The sequence below is a fragment of the Chinchilla lanigera genome, unplaced genomic scaffold (assembly GCF_000276665.1).
Source record: "Chinchilla lanigera isolate Chin_1 unplaced genomic scaffold, ChiLan1.0 scaffold00057, whole genome shotgun sequence".
Lineage (NCBI taxonomy): Eukaryota > Metazoa > Chordata > Mammalia > Rodentia > Chinchillidae > Chinchilla > Chinchilla lanigera.
The window spans coordinates 9,742,108-9,761,675 of NW_004955458.1; the positions used below are offsets into that span (position 1 = coordinate 9,742,108).

General features: G+C 46.9%; 1 protein-coding gene across 1 annotated transcript in view; it reads right to left on the reverse strand.

Annotated features, from left to right (window-relative positions):
* Nucleotides 1-521: 521 nt before the first annotated feature.
* The window catches only part of Ppm1h (protein phosphatase, Mg2+/Mn2+ dependent, 1H), a gene marked incomplete in the record, with an annotated part of 156,539 nt that continues 137,492 nt past the window's right edge, over nt 522-19,568 (reverse strand). Inside the window, 2 exon segments of the mRNA XM_013520940.1 lie at nt 522-1,058; nt 1,144-5,194. Of these exon segments, the coding sequence (XP_013376394.1) occupies nt 5,047-5,194 (148 nt within the window).

Below are 19,568 nucleotides of genomic sequence, written 5' to 3' on the forward strand. Positions count from 1 at the left end.
TTAAAGTGGCCAAGTGATTAAGGGGAGTCTTGATTCTTACCACTTCCAGCAATATTAGGCACTTGCCCTCTCACTTAAGAATCTCTCGATTATTTTATTTTTTTCATTTTGAGACAGGGTCTTGCTATGCAGTTCAGGCTGGTCTCCAGCTCACTTTGTAGCCCAGGCTGGTCTCGAACTCACAATGCTCCTCCTGCCCCAGCCTCCTGAGTGCTGAGATTACAGGTGTGTGCCACCACACCAGGCAAGAATCTCTCTTAAGAGTAATTCTTTTCTCTGAATTCCTGATGTGTTTATACGTGCTATCCATGGTAGTTACTAAACTAGAGGCATAGTTGAAATGTATTAGCCCTTGCTGCAAGCCTCTCTGTGAAGACTTAGAATACTGTCAACCCTCCTCCTTTCTGATGTTCATCGGAATCTGCATTTATAAATGAGAACCTCACATTATCATGATGTTCTTATCATTCCACTCCATGATATGAAATTTCGCAGTGAACTCAAATAAAAGACACACAAAGTTTTGCTAAAGATGTCCTATGTACATATATATATATAGTATTTTATTTTAAAATGTCATTGAGCATATACAGTTCTTTAGCTTTTCCCAGGGGACATTGCACCTAAGTTTCAAAACACACAAAATAGATCCCCTTTACTAAACGGTTTTCATTTTTGGGTTACAAAAGTCAGTGTTTCACAATCACAAAGCATAAAGGTACATGGTTCTGAAACCATACTAGGCAGACAGCTCTCGATTCAGTGCACGCAGGGTGGTTTTGCAAACGCAGACTGTGACATACATACTCCTTACAGAGGATCCTCACCACGGCCCTCCTTGGGTCTCCAAAGGTGCAAAGAAGCTTGGAGGCAAAGCAGGAGTGAAGGAATAACCTCAAGGCTCCCCAAGCAAACCCAGCGTACTCCTAGGCGATCACGCGAGCGGAGGACACAGGGCTCTCCTTCCTCGGGCACAGACATCACAGTGGGAAACAGCAGCACGTGTACAGCCTTATTTGGTCACGGTCTACCTGGTTGCTACACGAACAGAACTTCATCTAAGACGCAGAGGAGAAAGTAAAGCTATTTACACGAATGACACTATTGATCCGAAGGAGCAGTCCTTCCCGAACTGGCACTCACATCTGTTGAAGAGCCACGGGGCTCCCATCAGAGCCGGGTCAGTCTGCCTATGTCGTGTCCTTGAAAATCGCAGTGTACGCACACCCGCGGCCTCGCCACGCAGAACGAGCTTGCTCAGAGAGGTGGGCCGTGCTGTGCGGGCCGGTCCACTTCTCCGCTCTTGTACGTCACCAAAACCCAAGTTCTTAGTTTCACGTGGCCAGAGACTGTTTTCCTAAATGTGGCAGCTTTTCGGGTCAGTCTGGTTGTACTTTGCATAGACAATGAATCTCACTGCTTTCCCCATGTGCCCCAGAAGCGCTAACCTTCTGAAGGGAGAATCAAAGCTCAACCTACTCTGAAAAGGGCGGACCTCTGAAGGAAAGGTTAGCTCCTGAAATGGGTGGAAAGAAAGCCACTGGCCACTTGCGGCCTTGAGGTTACGGTGGATAAGCAGGTGAGGAAGGCGGGGATGGAGACAAGGAACGGGACATAGGAGGAGAATCAGATTTAAAGACGCTGGAGGCTTTTCTCAGGCAATTCCACACTGGGGGTTTTGGTACACTGCGAACCTCGTCCAAATGGCCAAAGTGCGGCGCTAAATCCGGGTCCTGTGACTGCCATCTTCCCCAGCAGCATCTACTTATGGCTGTAATTCCTCCCCGCAAGACAAATAAATACCAGGGAGGAGAGTAAGAGAATGTGGGCATAGCTGACGTCATGCAGCCCCACGGAGGCAAGCTGCTGGGAATTTAAAAAAAACGAACACTCCAGATCCTGCACGGCTGAGTACTGTGGAAAAGAATAGAAAGCCTCACTCCCTAGGCTCCCGTGAGACAGGTGAGCGCTTGGCCTTATGCAGAGTCTAACTTCTCCCGGCCTGCCTCAGGAGCGGGAGTCCTGTCACAGCAGAACCACCCCCCGACCTGACTGCCGGCCCTGCTCCGAGTCCGGATGTTCCAAGGTGAAGCTTCGCGGGGTCAGAGCAGGGCTGGACTGCGAGCTCACACTCCAAGCAAGAGTCTTCACAACTAGTCCGATGGGCAGGGCTCAGCCCAGCGAAGAGGTTTAGAGCAGAAAGAGCCTTTCATTAAAGGAAGTGGCCACTCAACCCCCAAGACAACTGTAAAGACTTAACTAGGAAATCAAACGCTTCTCATTGCACAAGACTTCCTCTGAGGCTATCCGGACAAGCAGATTTGGCTGTAAGTCAGATACACAAGATTTCAGAACCACATATAAATATGTTCCACAGAATTCTGAGTGAAGTGTTTCACGTTTCTTAGAACGCTCCAACGGCTGACCCGTTATGTAGACAGTTACTGTCCTGGGATGGGGTAACTTGGGACCTGGGTGAAAAATAAGGCCAAACGGAGTAAGCTCAATTCACAGAGCAGTATCAGTGCTGGGTAGCCCTGCTATGGGCATGAACAAATTACTTTTTCGGTTTTTGATGTGTTCACCTCATTTGTAGTCTTTCTTTTATCCCGCAAATGCAAACATGGCTTTAGATTGCTATTATGATCTTTCCACCCAAGTGGACTCAAGAGAAGCATCCCTAGATACCTTTGTTACTAAAACCAGCAGGACTAAATGCTCAAGGTTTTAGAACTGTTGGAATGAGAGGTTTTCCAAAGTTTTTCCTGAGACATGCCTTGACAGTAAAAGAATGGGTGACTCGAGTAGAAAGTTGTCACGACATCGACACTGAAATGATCACTTGGATAGCTTAGGTAAGACAAAAGGAGCTCAAGGTGAGGCCTGGGGAGATGTCCAGGAAAGCAAAAAACAAGGAGGAGGAAGAAGAGGCGGGAGAGAGAGGAAGGAGAAAGGAAGAGGAAGAGGAGAAGGGCGGCAACGGGAAAGATCGCAAAGAAGGCATCGCAGCGCTCTGCGGAAGGCTTTCTCAAGTTCCCAATTTCAATGCAACTTTGACAGTCACTGCAGGAGCAGAAAGGGGGCCGTACCTTGTGTGATGCCTGAGAGTGTTCCGTGGCATCTTACTCTGCCAGGGAAGAGAGTGGTCCACCACAGACGGCTCCTGACAGCTGTCTGGGGGTAGCTAGGGATTCCCTGGAAGAGGAGGGGATACCACCCGACGAAGATGACTCCAGGTAAGGTAACACCGCATTTCTTCTCAGGCAACCTGCAGACACCTGATGGAGGAGATTTCCACAGTATTTTACCTGCCAGACAGGGCACTCCCTTCGCTTACACTGCGAACTGCCCTTCACGCCTGAGTGGGAAGGCTCCAGACCCGGCCTACAAAAAAACCTACAACGCCAGGCATGTAGGTGATTTACTCTCCTGGAGCGAAGGTTTCTGTCTTCTACGCTGGGAAAGGATTTCAGACAAACACAAGAACTAGAACTGGATCTCTAGCACTTTTGACGATTCACACGAATGACCTTCATCTGCACTGGTTTGGGAGAGTGTTTCAATGAACCCAAGTTGTCAACATGGTGATGACACCCCAGAAGGTCTGCAGGAAGAGAACTGGGTGTTTAAATGTTGTTCCCCAAGTTCCCCCAGGACACAGCAGCAGCCTGCCGAGAAGATCGAAGTGATTCTGTCTTCGCCGTTCCTCCTGGCGCAGAAGTAGTGGGTTTCCTGGTGGCGGGGTGTCTGCTACTGCTGTGCTTCTGAGGCACACAGTCTCCATTTTTAGCGAGCTAGAGCATGATTCTCCGGAGAAGGGGCAGAGAAGACAGCGCGTGAAGGACTCACCTTCAAATGTGCTTTTGTTCAAGTGCCATTCTGAGCAGGCCTTCCCCAAAAACGACCGAAAAGAGATCTGCTTTGGCTCCACAGTACTCTGCTACACACGTGCTTTGCTTGGCGTGATCCGCAGGACACTCACACTCCGTGAAACCTGAATCTGAAACTGTCCCCAAATGAGGTATGGCAAAGCCACTGATACAAGAGGTCCCTACCTCGGTCCGTTGAACACTGCTTTATATTGACTCCCATGATACAGCAGGCGGGAGAAAGCCAACCATTCCAGAAATGGAAATCCAGACCGTCACAGTGAGACCTTAAGCTACCCCAAGAGACTGCTGAAGATAATAGAGGAGCCAGTGGTCCAAAGGAACACCCCTGTTTTCAAGAAAACACACCGATTGGGTGAGAAAATGCAACTGAAGAACAAAAGTTACACAACAAGGACAGTGTCATTCAGGGCACTGCTCCGGATGGTTGTTTGGGCGGTGTGGGCCACGGGACCTGTGGACAACCCAGTCTGGCTTGGATTTTACCACAGAAATGCCTCAGCCAGGAGCTGGAAAGTCCCAGCCCTGGTCCCTGGGAGGGAAACAAGAAAGATTCAAGGAATGTTGGAGAGGAAAAAAAATCCCAGCCTCCCCCTGCCATCACCACAAAAGAATAAAGAGAAACAACAGGCAAAAGGCAGGGGAGAGCGGGAGGAAGAGAAAGACAGCAATCCCTGAATAAACCTCGAGCTGACTAGAAGGTGGGTGCTTATACTTTGAAGCATGACCCCCTCAGCTTTCCAATGCAGCAGTTTGGACCTGGAGAGAAATCGGCAGCGTGACAGGCTGAGGGGGTCTTCTGCCAGTTCTACCTAAAAACGGCTGTCCCAGCTACTCTAGGTAAAATAAGTCCGATATATGTGCCCCCAGATGGCCAGCTGCTGCCCAGGGGGCTTACAAAAGAAACCAGCAGAGATACAGCACTCAGTAACAGGCTTCCTGCTCTGCTTTTGTTCAGTGTCCAGACCTGTGACTAAAGGAAAAGTGGAAGGCTAAGTGTCACCGTGAAGCACAGCCAGAGGCTTTTCGGTAGCAGACTCCCTGGGCTAGGAAGAAACTGCGTCACCCGAACTCAGCCGGGCACCCTCCCCATTCTGCTCTGCCCGGAGGCTCCCCGCTTCCTTCCCCTCTGTCCTCCCAGTCCCCTGGGTCGCTCTCATGACAGTTTGTTTCCATGTATTAAGGGAATGACATATACAGAAATGTCATCTCCTGAGCCCAGCCGGTCATTCGATATCCGCCATCCTCTGTCCTTCAGGACGCCACGGGCACGCATCACCAGGTCCTGAGCTGCTAGCGTGTACCTGTACGGGCGGAGACGGGAGAAGACAGTCAGTGCAGAGTCGGACAGCCCAGGGTCAGGAGAGGCTGGGGAAGAGTGTCGCTTGGTTCTCAGATACCTTTAAAGTAAAAAAGTCAAGGTCATCCTTTCCCGGAATATGTCACATAAGATGTGAGATTACATTTCAGGTTGTAGATGGACAAGTGGTTAACTACTTTATTTATTTATTTATTTATTTTTGTCCTTTTGATTTTTTTGTTTTGTTTTGTTTTTCTTCTGGTACCAGGAATTGAACTCATGACCTTGCGCTTGCCAGGCAGGCACTTTGCCGCTGAGCTAAATTCCCAGCCCCTATTTTTGTCTTTTTGAGACAGGGTCTCACTATGCAGTTCAAGCCGGCCTTGAGCTCACTTTGTAGCCCAGGCTGATCTCAAACTAGCAATGATCCTCCTGCCTCAGCCTCCTGAGTGCTGGGATTACAGGCGTGCACCACCACACCAGGCTCATTAACTACTTTACACAACAACAAAAAATTATTCCACTGCTATCCACCCCTAGGCATGAACCCAGGACTTCCTGCATGCTAAACTGAAGCTCTGAGCTCCACCCCAGCCCTATTTGGATATCGTTTATCACACTGAGGAGAATCTCTGTTTGTTTCTAGTGTATCTTTTTTTCCTTTAATTCTGGTGCCAGTGTGTCTTAACAAAGACCTACTAAGCCTCAGAGTATTCCAGGGCAAACAGTATCCAGGCAAAGAAGCACTTGGGAAGAACGAGATCTACTGCTTTCAGTATATTTTTAGGGTCACCTCTTTCTGTAACAAGGGCTAGCCATTTTCCATTTACGGTAGGGCTAAATCACTTTTTGAAGTAAATTTTTTAAACAAGTCATTTGATTTGAAGACAAATAATATTAGATACTATGCGTGTTGCTGAAAAAAAAAACAAGATAATATGTGTGAAATATAGCAAGAGTGTGATTTTTTTGTCTTTGTTTTGGTGAATGACTCATAATCTTTAGGGTGGATGAGCTGTTCCACTTATTCTATCAATGCCATGGTTTTTCTAGATCAGTGTAAGAGAAATGAATCTGAAAATAAGGGTGCTCCTTGAGGTTTAACTAAAAGCTGAAGAAAAGCATTAACATTCAGAGAAAGTCTAACATGGGAGGTGCTTTTAGGGGTGGGAGCCTTAGCTAGATCTTAGGTATAAACAATGAAAAGAGGGGGCTGGGGATTTAGCTCAGCGGCACAGTGCCTGCCTGGCAAGCGCGAGGTTGTGAGTTTGAATCCCGGTATTGGAAAAAAACAAACGAAAGACAGGAAAAAAAAAAAAACAAAACAATGAAAAGAGATGGTGGTAGATGTCTATCCAGCTACTGACCACGGCAGGGAGATTCTTGGCGGACAGACTTCAAAGAAATTTAGCTCCACTGGCAGGGCGATATTTGGTGTGGGATGGACTATTCTCTTAGCTATGCCAGTAAATGTATGAATCACCTTTATTCTATTTCCCGCTCACCAACAACCTTTTGATTTTGATCTGCTTTCCTGTGTAAGCTTGCCTACAGGGAAAGTATAAGACAGCCATTTGACTTTAAGAATATTATTTCTAATTTTCCGTATGAACGTCAACTGGCAGTTTGGTTTATAGATCCATCTTGTGAGCTTGGTTAAGATAAGCCCAGGTCTTGTAATGAATCTATGCTTTGTATCTTGATTAAATCAGGTTCTAAACCTGCAAAGCTAAGAGCCAGATTCTGGTTAATCATCACGAAAATAAACATCTCCCTATAAGGCCTTTGGAAGGCAGCCTGTGTCTTTCACAAGGGACCACCCTGATTTGCTAGTGACCTTTCCCTACTTCGTGAGACTCAGCCTTGCCTTCAGAACCCTCTCTGTTTTTTTGTTAAAATCCTTTAAGAATTTACAGATGCTCAAGCTAAGAGACTTGCTTTTAAAAAGGGCGGTAGTGAATGATCTCAGGATTGTGTAAGTTCTAACTTGCAGAGTGTCTGAGGATCAAGTCTAAACATACAGCCTAGGCAGCGGACAGAAGTATGGCAAATCGATATACCCAACACAAAATGAACACCCTTTGTCCTGGACGACTGGGTGGGAGAGACCCTCTTTCTATCTGTACCGAGGGTATTACTGGTTTTGAGGCAGACATTTCTCAGTTGCACTTGGGGGATGATATAACCAGTCATTCCTAACTGTTCTCCTTCTTTTGAAATCAGGAAATAAAAAGTTAAGAGATCTAAAAAGGCCTTTGACTGAACAGCCAAATAAATGTCCTAAAAGTCTGCGTACTGCAGCTCCCAGACTGCATTCCAAATTGGCTCTCAGACACTCTCCCCAAGTTACTCTTGGTTTTATATTGAACTATCAACCTGAGCTACGTCACACAGACAGCGGCGACCAGCAGGATCAGCGGGTGTTTATTAGCCTGGTGATTGTTCGGGATCAGAAACCTGGCTGAGTCAATGAGTTGACTCATCCATCAGGGCTGAGCATGCTGTACTCCAGCTCATGAGCTGAGTAGATGTAGAAAATTATAGCAGCCTGTGAGAAAACACGTACGACAATAAAAGACATGCAAAGAGGTCAGAAAAGCAGAGTGTAACTTCCGATATAGCTACTGGGGGCTTTTCAGTCTGGGGTCCAGTAGCCTCCACGGTCCTGTAGTCACGGAGAGATAGCTGAGAGATCAGAATACAGTTGGGTATATTCAAAGCATGAAGGAAAACATCACCCATAGAGGAAGGCAAGGAACCACTCTGGTATTGCCTGGGAACTGCAGGTATTTTGAAAATGGTCGAAATTTACTTTGCTGGGCCGGGGATATGGCTCAGTGGCATAAGCACCTGCCTGGCAAGCACAAGGTCCTGAGTTCGATTCCTGGTACCAGAAAAAAAATTTGCTATACTATTTTAAAAAGCAAGCATTGGGTTACCTAGAAAAGATCATTTACCCAGGAAACTCATTTCCCTGAGGGTTCTGGATTAAGTCACTACCCATAAATACGGTTGTTACACAGCCAGGCGTGGTTGCGCGGCCGGAATCCCAGTGCTCTGGGAAGCTGAAGCAGGAGGATCGCAAGTTCATGCCACTTAGCCTGGACGACTTAGCAGGACCCTGTGGCAAAATAAAGAAGGGCTAAGGGCGTAGCTCACTGAGAAGGCCTGGCTTTAATCCCCCCCACTTCAGTTTTTGAGCTGCTCATTCCAAGATGACTTTGTCTCCTGAGATTACTTCTCTCGTCGCCATCTTTGCTGTCTTCCTTTAGGTGAACTTTGCGAGGAAGAAATCCCCTTGCTTTCTCTGTTTCTTCCCTCCCTCCCTCTTTGGTCTCTTTCTAGCGCCTTACTAATCTGTTCTCCTAAAGCTCAATCCCAGCGCAGCTTCCCAATGCTCATCTGCCCGACTCTTTTCCAGCCCAAATAATCCTGACCATTTTCTTTATCTTGAAAACCTTTTTCCTCCTTGAGCTTTTCTTGCTTTTTGGGGTGTAAACACCAAAAGCAGGTCACGCCCTCCTTCTGGGTCTGGGCCTCCACAACGCAGCACAAACACCCTGCTTCTTCGTCTCCTTGGTCGGCTCTAATTAAGACTCAGGAAGAACTCAATAATGTTCGGTTATTTTTACTTCCAAGGTGCGACTTCCACCTCCTTCCTCTTTAGTTCATGGTATTCTAGTCTCTGAAGCGAGAAATCACAGGCCTTTTCCAAGCCGCTGTCTTAAGCTGATATTATTTAATTATAAATCCACAAGGCAGAGTGGAATTTCCAAGCTTTGTAAAGTTTATTTTTCTCAGTAGCACGTGGTTAATGAACATAAAATCTAATCTTATTAAGATGTGATTTATGTCTGTTTACTGTAAAAGCTGATGTATCTGAGTTTACTGTTGTCGTATCACACACAGACATGGACACACACACTCCTTATTTTGTGCTTTCCACTTCTTATTTTTTTCCTCTTCTGCAGTGCTGGGGATGTAGTCTACGGCCTTCTGCATTTCTGCAAGTGGTTTACCACTGAGCGATACCTTCCACCTCTCTTTGTTCTTATTTTTTGTCAGGTTGGTAGCTTTTTAAAATGTTCTCCTCTACCAATGAACTTGGCAGTTATTTAGTATTACGTGGTTTTTTTTTTTAATAGCAGGAATCGAACTCAGGACCTTGAGCTCGCCAGGCAGGTGCTGTGCCACTGAGCTATATCCCCATCCTGGTATTACTTTAATTTCTGTTCTTTTAGCAGTTATGATTAAAACTTTAATGTATAAGTGAATATTTCTGAATTTTTCCTAAAAATTAAAAAGGATCTTAGAATGTCTCTTGTCATCCATGGTAATCCTTAATATTCTACTTTCACCTTGTTTTTATTAGTCATTATTGTTTATAATCTAGACATGCAAATAAAGTGTACATGACCCTCACATTGCAAAAAACAGAACAGTTACCAACATACATACCAACTCTGTTTTTTCAGTCTACTCCTTGCTTCTGGATTTAATTTTCTTCTGTAGAAGTACATTTTTAGAAATTCTCTTAATAACAGTCTATGAGAGGTAAACTCACCTAGTCTTGTGAATATCTGTTCTCACTGGTATCTTTTCAAATTTTTGTTGTTGATGGTACAAAGTTCCACAAAGTTCCACAAAGTTCCACAAAGTTCCACAAAGTTCCACTAAGACGTAACAATCAGGATTCCTTTTTATCCCTCATGGCTAGAAATTAGTTTTATTCCTTCAAACTGAAAACATTAGATTTTGGAAAATTCTCAGCCATGAATCTTGTTTTTTCCTTTTTTTTTTTTTAACAAAACTTTATTTTTAAATGTACAGCCGACTCCAAGAACACACTTCATTCTCGTTATAGGTGCCAAAAGATGTCATGGCAGGGAATCCAGATATTTGAACAGGAATGGAATCCAGGGTCACCATCATCCGAGGCACAAGAGACAGTATTTTTTGCCAGATTTCCTATTTCCACCTGGGCCAGGAGGTCCTTTCCCATGGCCTTCATTTTTAGCAAGTTTCTTCTGCTCTTTTCCTTCTGTTTGAATGCTAGATCCTCCTCGTCCATCTCCTTGGCCTGTTTCTTGGGCTGCTTCAGGGGCTTCTTCTTGCCACCTCTGAGGCTGGACATGGTGCCCGCACACCTGGTTCAGAAGGGTCAGGATATGCAGTTCAGGTTGACCTTGAACTCACTATGAACCGAGGCTAGCCTTGAACTTACAGAGATCCTCCTGCCTCAGCCACCTGAGTGTTGGGCTTACAGGCATGCACCACCATGCCTGGCTCAGCCATTAACTTTTGAAACATTGTTTCTTGTCTATACTTTGAGCTACATCCCCAATCTTTTCAAATATTTTTGGGTCTGAGACAAGGTTTCAATAAATTGTTCAGTGGGCTTGAATTTGTGATCCTTCTGCCTCAGCCTCCCAGAATGCTGGGAACACAGGTGTGCACCCCCATGCCAAGCTTTCCTCTTTTTTAAAAAACGTGCTACATAAACTGTTATTTGACCTTTCCATGTCATCTCCTAGATTTCCACTTCTCTGTGATAATTTTCAACCTGCTGATTGTTTCTTTAGGTAAGCACCGCGCGCTAACCAACTGCATTGCTGTAGCTGCACCCTAACTGCTTCTGTAGCAGTCTCCTTCCTGTCGAATCCTTTTGGTGGAGTTGCTTCATTTTGATGATGTTTCACTATTGTGAATTTCTATCTGATTCTTTCCAAATCCATTTTACGGTTCTACGTGTATGTGTTTAAGTCTTCTCTCAACCTATTCGGTTACATCCGGGTTTTCTCTGGGAGCTTAAGGGGAGGCACCATTGTATCTAACCATGAATTTGAAGGTAAGACACAGGGGGCTTTTCAGGAAGCAGTTCTTTCCTACGCACCTTGGGCTATCTACAGAGACTTTAAATTTTGCCTTTCCTGGAAGACACAGTAGGTTTCTGTAGGGCCAGGATAGGTTCATGGTACATTTTTTTGGCTGAGGCTCTCCATGACACCAAAGTAACTTGAGGTTATCACTGCACTTGTCCCGCAACGGTCCACCCAGACCTTTCCTCCAAACCTCGGTTCTGCCATCCATGCACACATGTGCTTCAGGGAAGGATCCCCAAACCCAAGGAGAGGCTCAGGGACAATTCTGGGACCCCCAGGTCATACACTGTTCTTACGAGCTGGGATCCCTGCACACTGCTCCTCCTTGCCGGGCTTCTGTGTGATGCCCCTCCCCGCCGTGCTTCCTTAGCGCACGGCCTGCCCTTCCCTGCCCGGGGCTTCCCTGGTACCCGTGACACCGCCCCTTCCCTTGGGCCTCCCCTGCCCAAGAAGCGTCTCGACAGACAACCGAGGGGACTGAGAAGACACCGCTTGATAGCTGAACAGTGCAGCCGAGCCCTAGGCCCAGCTTTGTGACGCGGCCTTCACAGCCCAGGAAATCCGGCTCCTGAACGAGAGTCCTCGAAGGTGTTTAAGCAAGACGCGGTCACGTGCAGGGATCACTCCTCAGAAGCCGATCAGCTCCCTCCAGGAATGGGCTCCGGCCCCCAGCAGGCTGGCCTGGTGTCCGTCTCAGAGCTCACCAGCACCCACGTTCAAGCCACCTCGCTCCAGGCGCTCCAGGCAGAAAATCTTTCGCAAGGCTGCTTTCTATTAAGACCGACGCAAGAACAAACTTTCTCCGGGGGAAGCTGTCTCTCCTCGCTCCTACTCTGTCTGCCTTCGTGGGGGACAATGGGACAAAACCGGCTTCACGTTGCAGTGAGACAGGCGGACCCTGGCGATTCGGGTACGGAGGCTGAACACAAGGGCGTGAGTGTGCTGGAGCCAGAGGGCCAGAGGGCCAAAACCTGAGTCAAGACATGAAACACAGGCACAAAACACACGGCAGAGCAGCAGAGAACAGGGTGCAGCCGAAGGCGGGGGATGGGGAGCGGAATCTGTGATTCACCAGCTGGGAGGCAGAGGCTGGCGGGGGAATGTGGCGTCCCGGAGACAGGACGCGGGGTGGCCGCAGGGCCATTACCGAACGCCTCCTTCCCGTATGCACGGCCGGCTGCGCTGGGGACCGCTGGGGTACTATGAAATGGCCCTCTCTCCTGAGAAGAGTTGCCCCGGGAGGCAAGTTTTGAATTTTGAGAGCATTTTTTTTCTTCTCTGGCTGAAGCTTTCAATCCCGATCAGCAAAGCTCTGCTGAAAGAAAGGGCTGCCAGGGCAGGACTGGACTTGGCAGACTTCACCGGGCGGCACTCAGACGGGAGGTGGCTGGCCAAGGACAGCAGGGGTGGCAAGAGAAACAAAAGAGGAAGAGGAGGGGAAGCAGCCTCGGAAGCCCAGAGCTCTGCCCACAGCCACCCACGGGAAAGTCAGGCAGGAGGAGACCCATAAATCCTTGCTTCGCCGTGTTTTTGCCCTGGCCGGGTCAGCTCGGTGTCTTCCACCCGGGCAGTGATGGATAACGTGGACTTACTGGGCGGGTGTGGCCTGCCTGGGTTCCAATCCTGGCTTTCCCACCACCCAAAGGGGCGGCTCTGGAAAAAATTCCTTCGCCTCTCTCAGCTCCTCTTTTCTTACTTGTAAGTCTGGAATAACAACAGTGCAGACCGCAAAGGCGCCTGCAAAGGCTAAATGAGATTTTTCCATGAAACATTCAGCCTGGAGCTTGGCACACACGCTCAGAGGTCAGCAAATGGTAGCTATCATTTTCCTCGGTAGATATAAAAATGTTTCTCTCTTCCCCGTGAGTTTCTGCCTCAAGTCATCTACCTGTTACGGAGTCCGTTTCCCCCAAGACCACATCTGAATCAGCACCAAGGGTCAAAAGTAAGTCAGCGTCAGGCCGCAGGCTCTAACCACACCTACAATCTTTAATAGTTCTAGTTGGGTGGGAACCTCTGCTTGCCACTTGGAGGGTATAGACAGGGTCGTACACGAGGGAGGGGAGGTGTGGCAAGAACTGGGGAATTAATGGGTTCCAAGTATTTGCATATAAAAAGGCAGCCTCCATCTGCGGACACCCCCCCACCCCAGTAACAATGCGATGGGAACAGGAGGAGGAATCCCCTTTGCATTCCGGGCAGGCCTGGGAGATTTAAGAGGTAGCAAGGCTCACCCTGGCTTTGGAACTTTGGCAGGGATCTCTGGTGACTGAGCGGGTGCAGGGCGGGGGTGCCCTAGAGGCGCCTTTTATTGTGCTTGGAAAGAGCCACTGGTCCCGGGGGAGGCGCACGTCACAGGCTCACACCCGGGAACGGGGCTGCCCCTGGCCTGCGGTACAGGGACTCCAGGGGCGGAGCACCCTGAAACACTGCGACAAGCCTGGAGAGGCCTCCCCGCCCCCGTGGGAAGAAGCGAGCCCCCCTCCAGGCGGCACCCGCGCTTCTGCACCCTGGCACCGGTTCCCCAGTTTCTTAGGTGGTGAGTGTTTATTTTAATTCAAGTCCCAAACAGCAATATTTCAATACAAGGAGGCACAAGAAACGTCTCCTTCTTAGCCCTTCCTGGCAAGCTCTTCGGAACGCTCTGATGTGACCACACAGCGAAGCGGCCGCACGGCGCTGCTCTGCCAGCGACATAAAGAGCACTGCGGAGAGAAGGCCGGGCCCGTCTGTGTGCAGCCGGGATCTCAGGCTGACTTCCAAATTCCCACGGGTCTGACTATGCTAAATAGTGCACACGCAACAAAAATACAAGATTTTATCTCATCTTCCAACACGAGATCAAACACTCGCGGATTTGTTCTTCAAACCTGCAAGTGATAGGGTGGAGGGCGTGGGAGGAACTCTTCCTTTTTGCACTGGAGGCATGGTTTTTGAAAACCATATGGCAGCACTAAGGAATTCGGTTCAGCTAACTCACGGAAAGATTTCGAAAAAAGAACCTTTGTCTTCTGCCAAAATAAATTTCATGTTATTGGTATCATACAAACTGGCATTTAATACCTGTATTACGACGGCCTGCTGTCCCTGCTGGCGCGGGTTGACCGTTCCCTTTCCACGGATTAATCTCTTCCTGCCTGAGCCACACAGCTAAGCACAGAATGCGGAAGGGAAGGCTTCTCGAATCGGAGGGAAGGGGGTTACGGTCCCCTGGTGCTTACAGAAGCCATACTCCGTTAAGAGAACTTGACAGAACTGGGGATGTAGCTCACAGGTAGAGCACATGCCTGGTGTGGTGAGGTCCTGGGGTCCATCCGCAGTACACACACACACACACACACACACACACACACACACAGCCCCTTAATGTCATGGCAGTGGAACACAGGGTCGTGAGGTCTATGACACAAAAGCTGAGGTTTCCTCAGACAGCCTTTTGGGAATAAAGGACTGGGACAAAGCTTTGCAAAGTTTTGCTCCAGCATTCAGTGTGAACTCATGCCACGTTTTCATGTTTGGCTAATTGTTCTCTGACCCAGTTTCTCTTGGTTTTGCCTGCTTCCTTTCCCTTTTGTCATGTCAACAGTTTGTTCCTGTCTGACAAAATATTAAGCATCTTTCTGAGTGTTTACATACTTGCCGCCATTTTGAATGTTGTCCCCAGGAGGCCTACCATTAAAGCTCCCACCCTACAGAGCGGGACTCAGTCTCAGCTCCTGTGCCCCAGAAAATACGTGCCAGGCCTTTCCAAACTGCACAGAATATTTACACTGCAAAAGAGAACCTTACTGGAATTATAGGGAACTGGACCTTCCGGGTCCGCAGCCCAAACCCCATGACCGCCACCAACCCCACTCTCAGAGGCTACTGTGATGTGTTTCCTACGAACGGTTCATTTCATGACCCCAGAAAAGAGTCAAGGCAGTGCCAGCTCTGCTACACTTCAGGGAAAACTCTAATAAAAAGAAAGAAGGACAAAAACCTGTTGCACTCCTATCCTCTCTCGTCTGCAAAGCCTGCTTTAATTTTCTGGCTCCTTTGTTGAGGGAGTTCAAAAAGAGCAAAAGAACTTCATAAGATGCGCTGGGGCCAAGGGGGTCACAAGGGGGTCAAGGGGGAGCCCGCTGTGCCCCCTCCCAGCCTGGGAGGGGGTGTGCTCCTCAGAACCCGGCAGACAGCTCGTGATGCTAATCATGCTTCCCTCTCAAGGGCTGGGGGTGGGCTGGGGAATGCTATTTTAAATTTCTCCTTGGGAAGGATGTCACCAAGGGAAGGCAATGCTGGCATTTTGTTGAGAACGGCTGTCACTAGGATGCACAAGAAAAGGAAAGGAAAAAGGAGAAAACCTACACACAGCATAAACAAACGCCCTGTACTCAAGAAACCCACAACTCCTGCCTGTCACGACTAGTCTGTGCCCTGCCCTTTCTGGCTGCTTTCTTCCCAGACACTGGGAAAACCTCGTATAACTCAAAGTAAAACAGGGGGCTGGGGATTTAGCTCAGCGGCACAGCGCCTGCCTGGCAAGTGCAACGTTGTGAGTTCGATTCCCGGTACCGGAAAAAACAAACAAACAATCAAAGTAAAACAGACCTTCAGGGAACCTCAAATGAAGAAGTGTTTTGTTGCTCTTTTCCCTGCTTTGTTCTCTTTCCTCTCCCAGACTTCCCACCCTGGGGAGTGTATCTTTCCTTCCTCATTTTGTATTAAACAACAGGCTGACCTCCTCGATCAACTCCTCAGGCTTGTCCCCCACATTTCAGCCCGTGATTCCACGGATAGACCTGTAGCCTTGGTCTACATTTGCAGAGAAATGAACCTGCTAGCCAAGGAGGGGCTGACAGGAACTCTAGAATTACAGGGGGCTTTCATCTACACGTTACAGCTTGGGCTAAAACCCGCTAGGGTGACTTTCACTTCTGTGACAATGTCAGAATGACTGTCAGCTGGGAAGGCACCTGGCTGCTGGGAGGAGCTCTCCGTGTCACGGGCTTCCCAAAATACACATGAAGGATGGTGTGAGGATGGTGCCCTCCGGCCAAAGCACACACGGATGCCTGCCAACACGCCACACACAAGTGAAAACACCGTTTTACACAAGTCCTGAGGCGGAAACAAATTAAGTTTCTGATTTTCTAACATGGCTTAAATTATGAAGGCGCACACAAGGTGGCAAAACAATCCCTATATTGTTTGTCACCATCAGATTGTGCAGATCATTTCCTTATGGTTCATCGTGAATGACTCACACAAATTCCATATCATTACCACAGCTTTCTTTTATATAAGGAACTTTCATATTCATGAATCTTGCTGGTTCATTAGGGCTGACGCAGTCTGGCCCCGCCCACTTCCCTCTCTGGTCTCATGCAACCCCATGCAGGTGTAAGTTTAGAGACTCCTGGCTCTAGGCCATGCTCCTCTTTTCAAAACTACTCAGATGATAACTTCCTGCAGCTTCTGTAACCCCTTTCAGACTACAAACTCGAAGTGAGCAGACATGAGGCCTGTTTACTTCAGATTCTTCTTGAGTATCCAGCAAGCTTTGGCTCCCAAAAGGTCCTTAACAATACTTCCCAAATGAACGAATCAGAATGGGAATAATTTGTCAAAGAAGAAAAATGTGATCCATGTGTTCTGTTTTGAGAGCTCAAAAATCAGTTAGAATGAACTGATCTTTAGCTGATAGTCTATCTCTTATTAATAAACTACTCTTGAACTTTTCATCCATCCATCCATCCATCCATCCATCCATCCATCCATCTATTCATCCATCTATCCACCCATCCATCTATCCATCCATCCATCCATCCATCCATTCATCCACCTATCCATCCATCTGATACAGGACTCCCAGACTGTAGGCTGCCACCTTCCTGGAAAAGCAAACTGAAAAATATTTTTTCATTCCTACTCTCTTTGTTTCACGGAGATCCCTGGAAACCTTGGTTGTGAAGGCACCCGTGCTCTCAGACCCCAGCGGCTGGCTCTGGCCTGGCATGCGTACACTGGCCAAAGGTTACCACTCCTTGGTGGGCAGATTTGTTGCCATGGAGAGAGACAGGCTGGTAGGCAAAACCAGGCGAGCTTGGAGAAATTCTTACAAAGTGTTGAGTATTTTTTAACTCATAACTGGCAGCTGGCTTTGCAACACTTTTATAAAAATAATCGCAGTAGAGAAAATCAACATGAAATGGTTGCTAAGAAGTCGTATACATACCACCGATAAAAGCTAAAGATTTGAAAGGAGGAAAAAACCATCCCCATTCAAATAAAAGAATCTTTAATTACAGCATCATGAATTCCCCTGCACCTGAGCAAAATTATACCGAGTAGTTCTAGGAGGGGAGAAGCAGTTCAGCTTTACATTTTCCCCCGAAAGATCTGCTGTTATTGTTTTTGTGGAATACATGAGACCAAGAATAATATAAACACTTCCATTAGCGCTGCTCTGTGTATATGGAATACGAGATCCCTTCAGTTCTGGCTACGTGCAGGGTTAGTACTGGGGATTCTCTTTTTCACACAGGAGAAAACACTGGCACAGAGGAATTAAGAAATTTTCCCAAGGTCACCACGGCTGGAAGAAAAACAGTCAAATCCTGAACGCAGGAAATTCGACAACAGATTCCATGCTCTTAACCGCTGGCCTATATTCCCTCTTGTGTTTTATAACTTGTATACTTTAAAACTAACCTGAGCTGGATGCCTGTCATCTAGCTCACCAGTAAATGTCTTGGAAGCCCCTGCGGGTCGTTCCTCAGGCACATAACCCCAAGTCCCTGTTACTCTCCTCCCAAGGTGAGCGTGAAGCTGAAATCTGGCCAGGTCTGGTTCGATGTCTAGCTTCTTGTTCTAGTTTAGTTTCTTTTTGTTTTGTTTTTTTTCTGGTACCAGGAATTGAACTCACGACCTTGCGCTTGCCAGGCAGGCGCTGTGTCGCTGAGCTAAATACGCAGCCCCTTAGTTTAGTATCTATGTCCCTAAACGACGTATGGTAGGTAGCCTTCATTTCTTTAGCAGCTTAAGCAGCATCACAACCGCTTGGATGGATTGTTAACACACGGATTGTTGGTCCTGCCACTGCAGTTTTGACTCCGTTGTTGTGCAGCTGGGGTCTGGCATGTGAGATGAGGGTTTGCATTTCTACCAAGTTTCCAGCTGTTGCTGATGCCATGCGGACTGAGCACCCCACTTTCAGAAGTGTTCTAGGTAGACCTAGGAGCAGAGCTGCTGAGGTACGGCACACATCTGTCCAACCCCACCAGGCACGCCTGGCTGTGTTGCATCTCTTACTATGCGCGTGTTCACCTGCGGTTTCTGAACATCCTTGCCATTATTACTGCATTTCTAAAATACTGTCAATCTAGTGAGTAAACATATCTCAACGAGTGTCTTAAAAAATATGTCTCTTGATTATTAAGGTTGAGTATTTTTTTCCATGTATTTATTGGCCATTTCTCTTCTCTGCACAAGGACTGTACGGTTCTCTAATCACTTCTTCCTTGTGTTTTCTTTATTGATCACGAGAGTCCTTTATATAGAATGAATAATTATCTCTCTTCAGTGATACAAGTTGCAAACATCTTCTCTCAGTTCATGAATGGCCATTTTAATGTCTTTATACTGTCTTCTGAAGCATGAAAGTTTGTATTCTATAATGTACTCAGGTTTATCAATCTAAAAAAAATTGCGCTTTCTATGGCTTCCTTAAGAAATTCTTCTTTATTCCAAAATAGTAAGATATTTTCTATGCTAGTTTCTAAAATTTGTATTTATTTTTGTGGTTTACATTTGTCTTACTTTACCTGGATTTGATTTTGGTTTATTTATTTATTTATTTATCTGTTTTTTTTTTTTCTGGTACCAGGAATCAAACTCATGACCTTGCACTTGCCAGGCAGGAGCTGTGCCGCTGAGCTAAATCCCCAGCCCCTTGGTTTATTTAATGAGGTAAGGAATCTTAATATTTTTCTATTGTCTTAATTATTCTACCTTAATCTTAATAGCTAGTACAGCAAGACCTGTACCTCCCTATTGAAATGTTACAGACATTCTTCATATTTTGTTCTTTCACATGTAATTTCAATCAGTTTGTCAAGTTCCATGAGTAGTATTTGGGGTGGATCAATATCTGCTGTGCTTGAGATAGGTCTCCCTATGCTGCCCAGGCTGGCTTCGAACTTGCTACGTAGACCAGGCTGGCCTGAAACTCGTGATCCTCCTGAGTTGTGTGCCCTCGTGCCCAGCATGAATCTTTACCATCTTTATAATGTTCTAATTAGAGAAATATGACGTTTAGATTATATTTCAAAACACAATATTCATATTTTGATTGCTATGGCATCTAATTTATTTCATAATCCTAATACTGTGTTCTGCTACTTTTTAAATTTTAAAGAGAAAAAAATAAAGCAAACTTTCAAAACAAGATAATAGGAAGGTAGCAATGGTTAATACATTGCATTTGTTATCCTTTTTTTTTTTTTTTTTTTT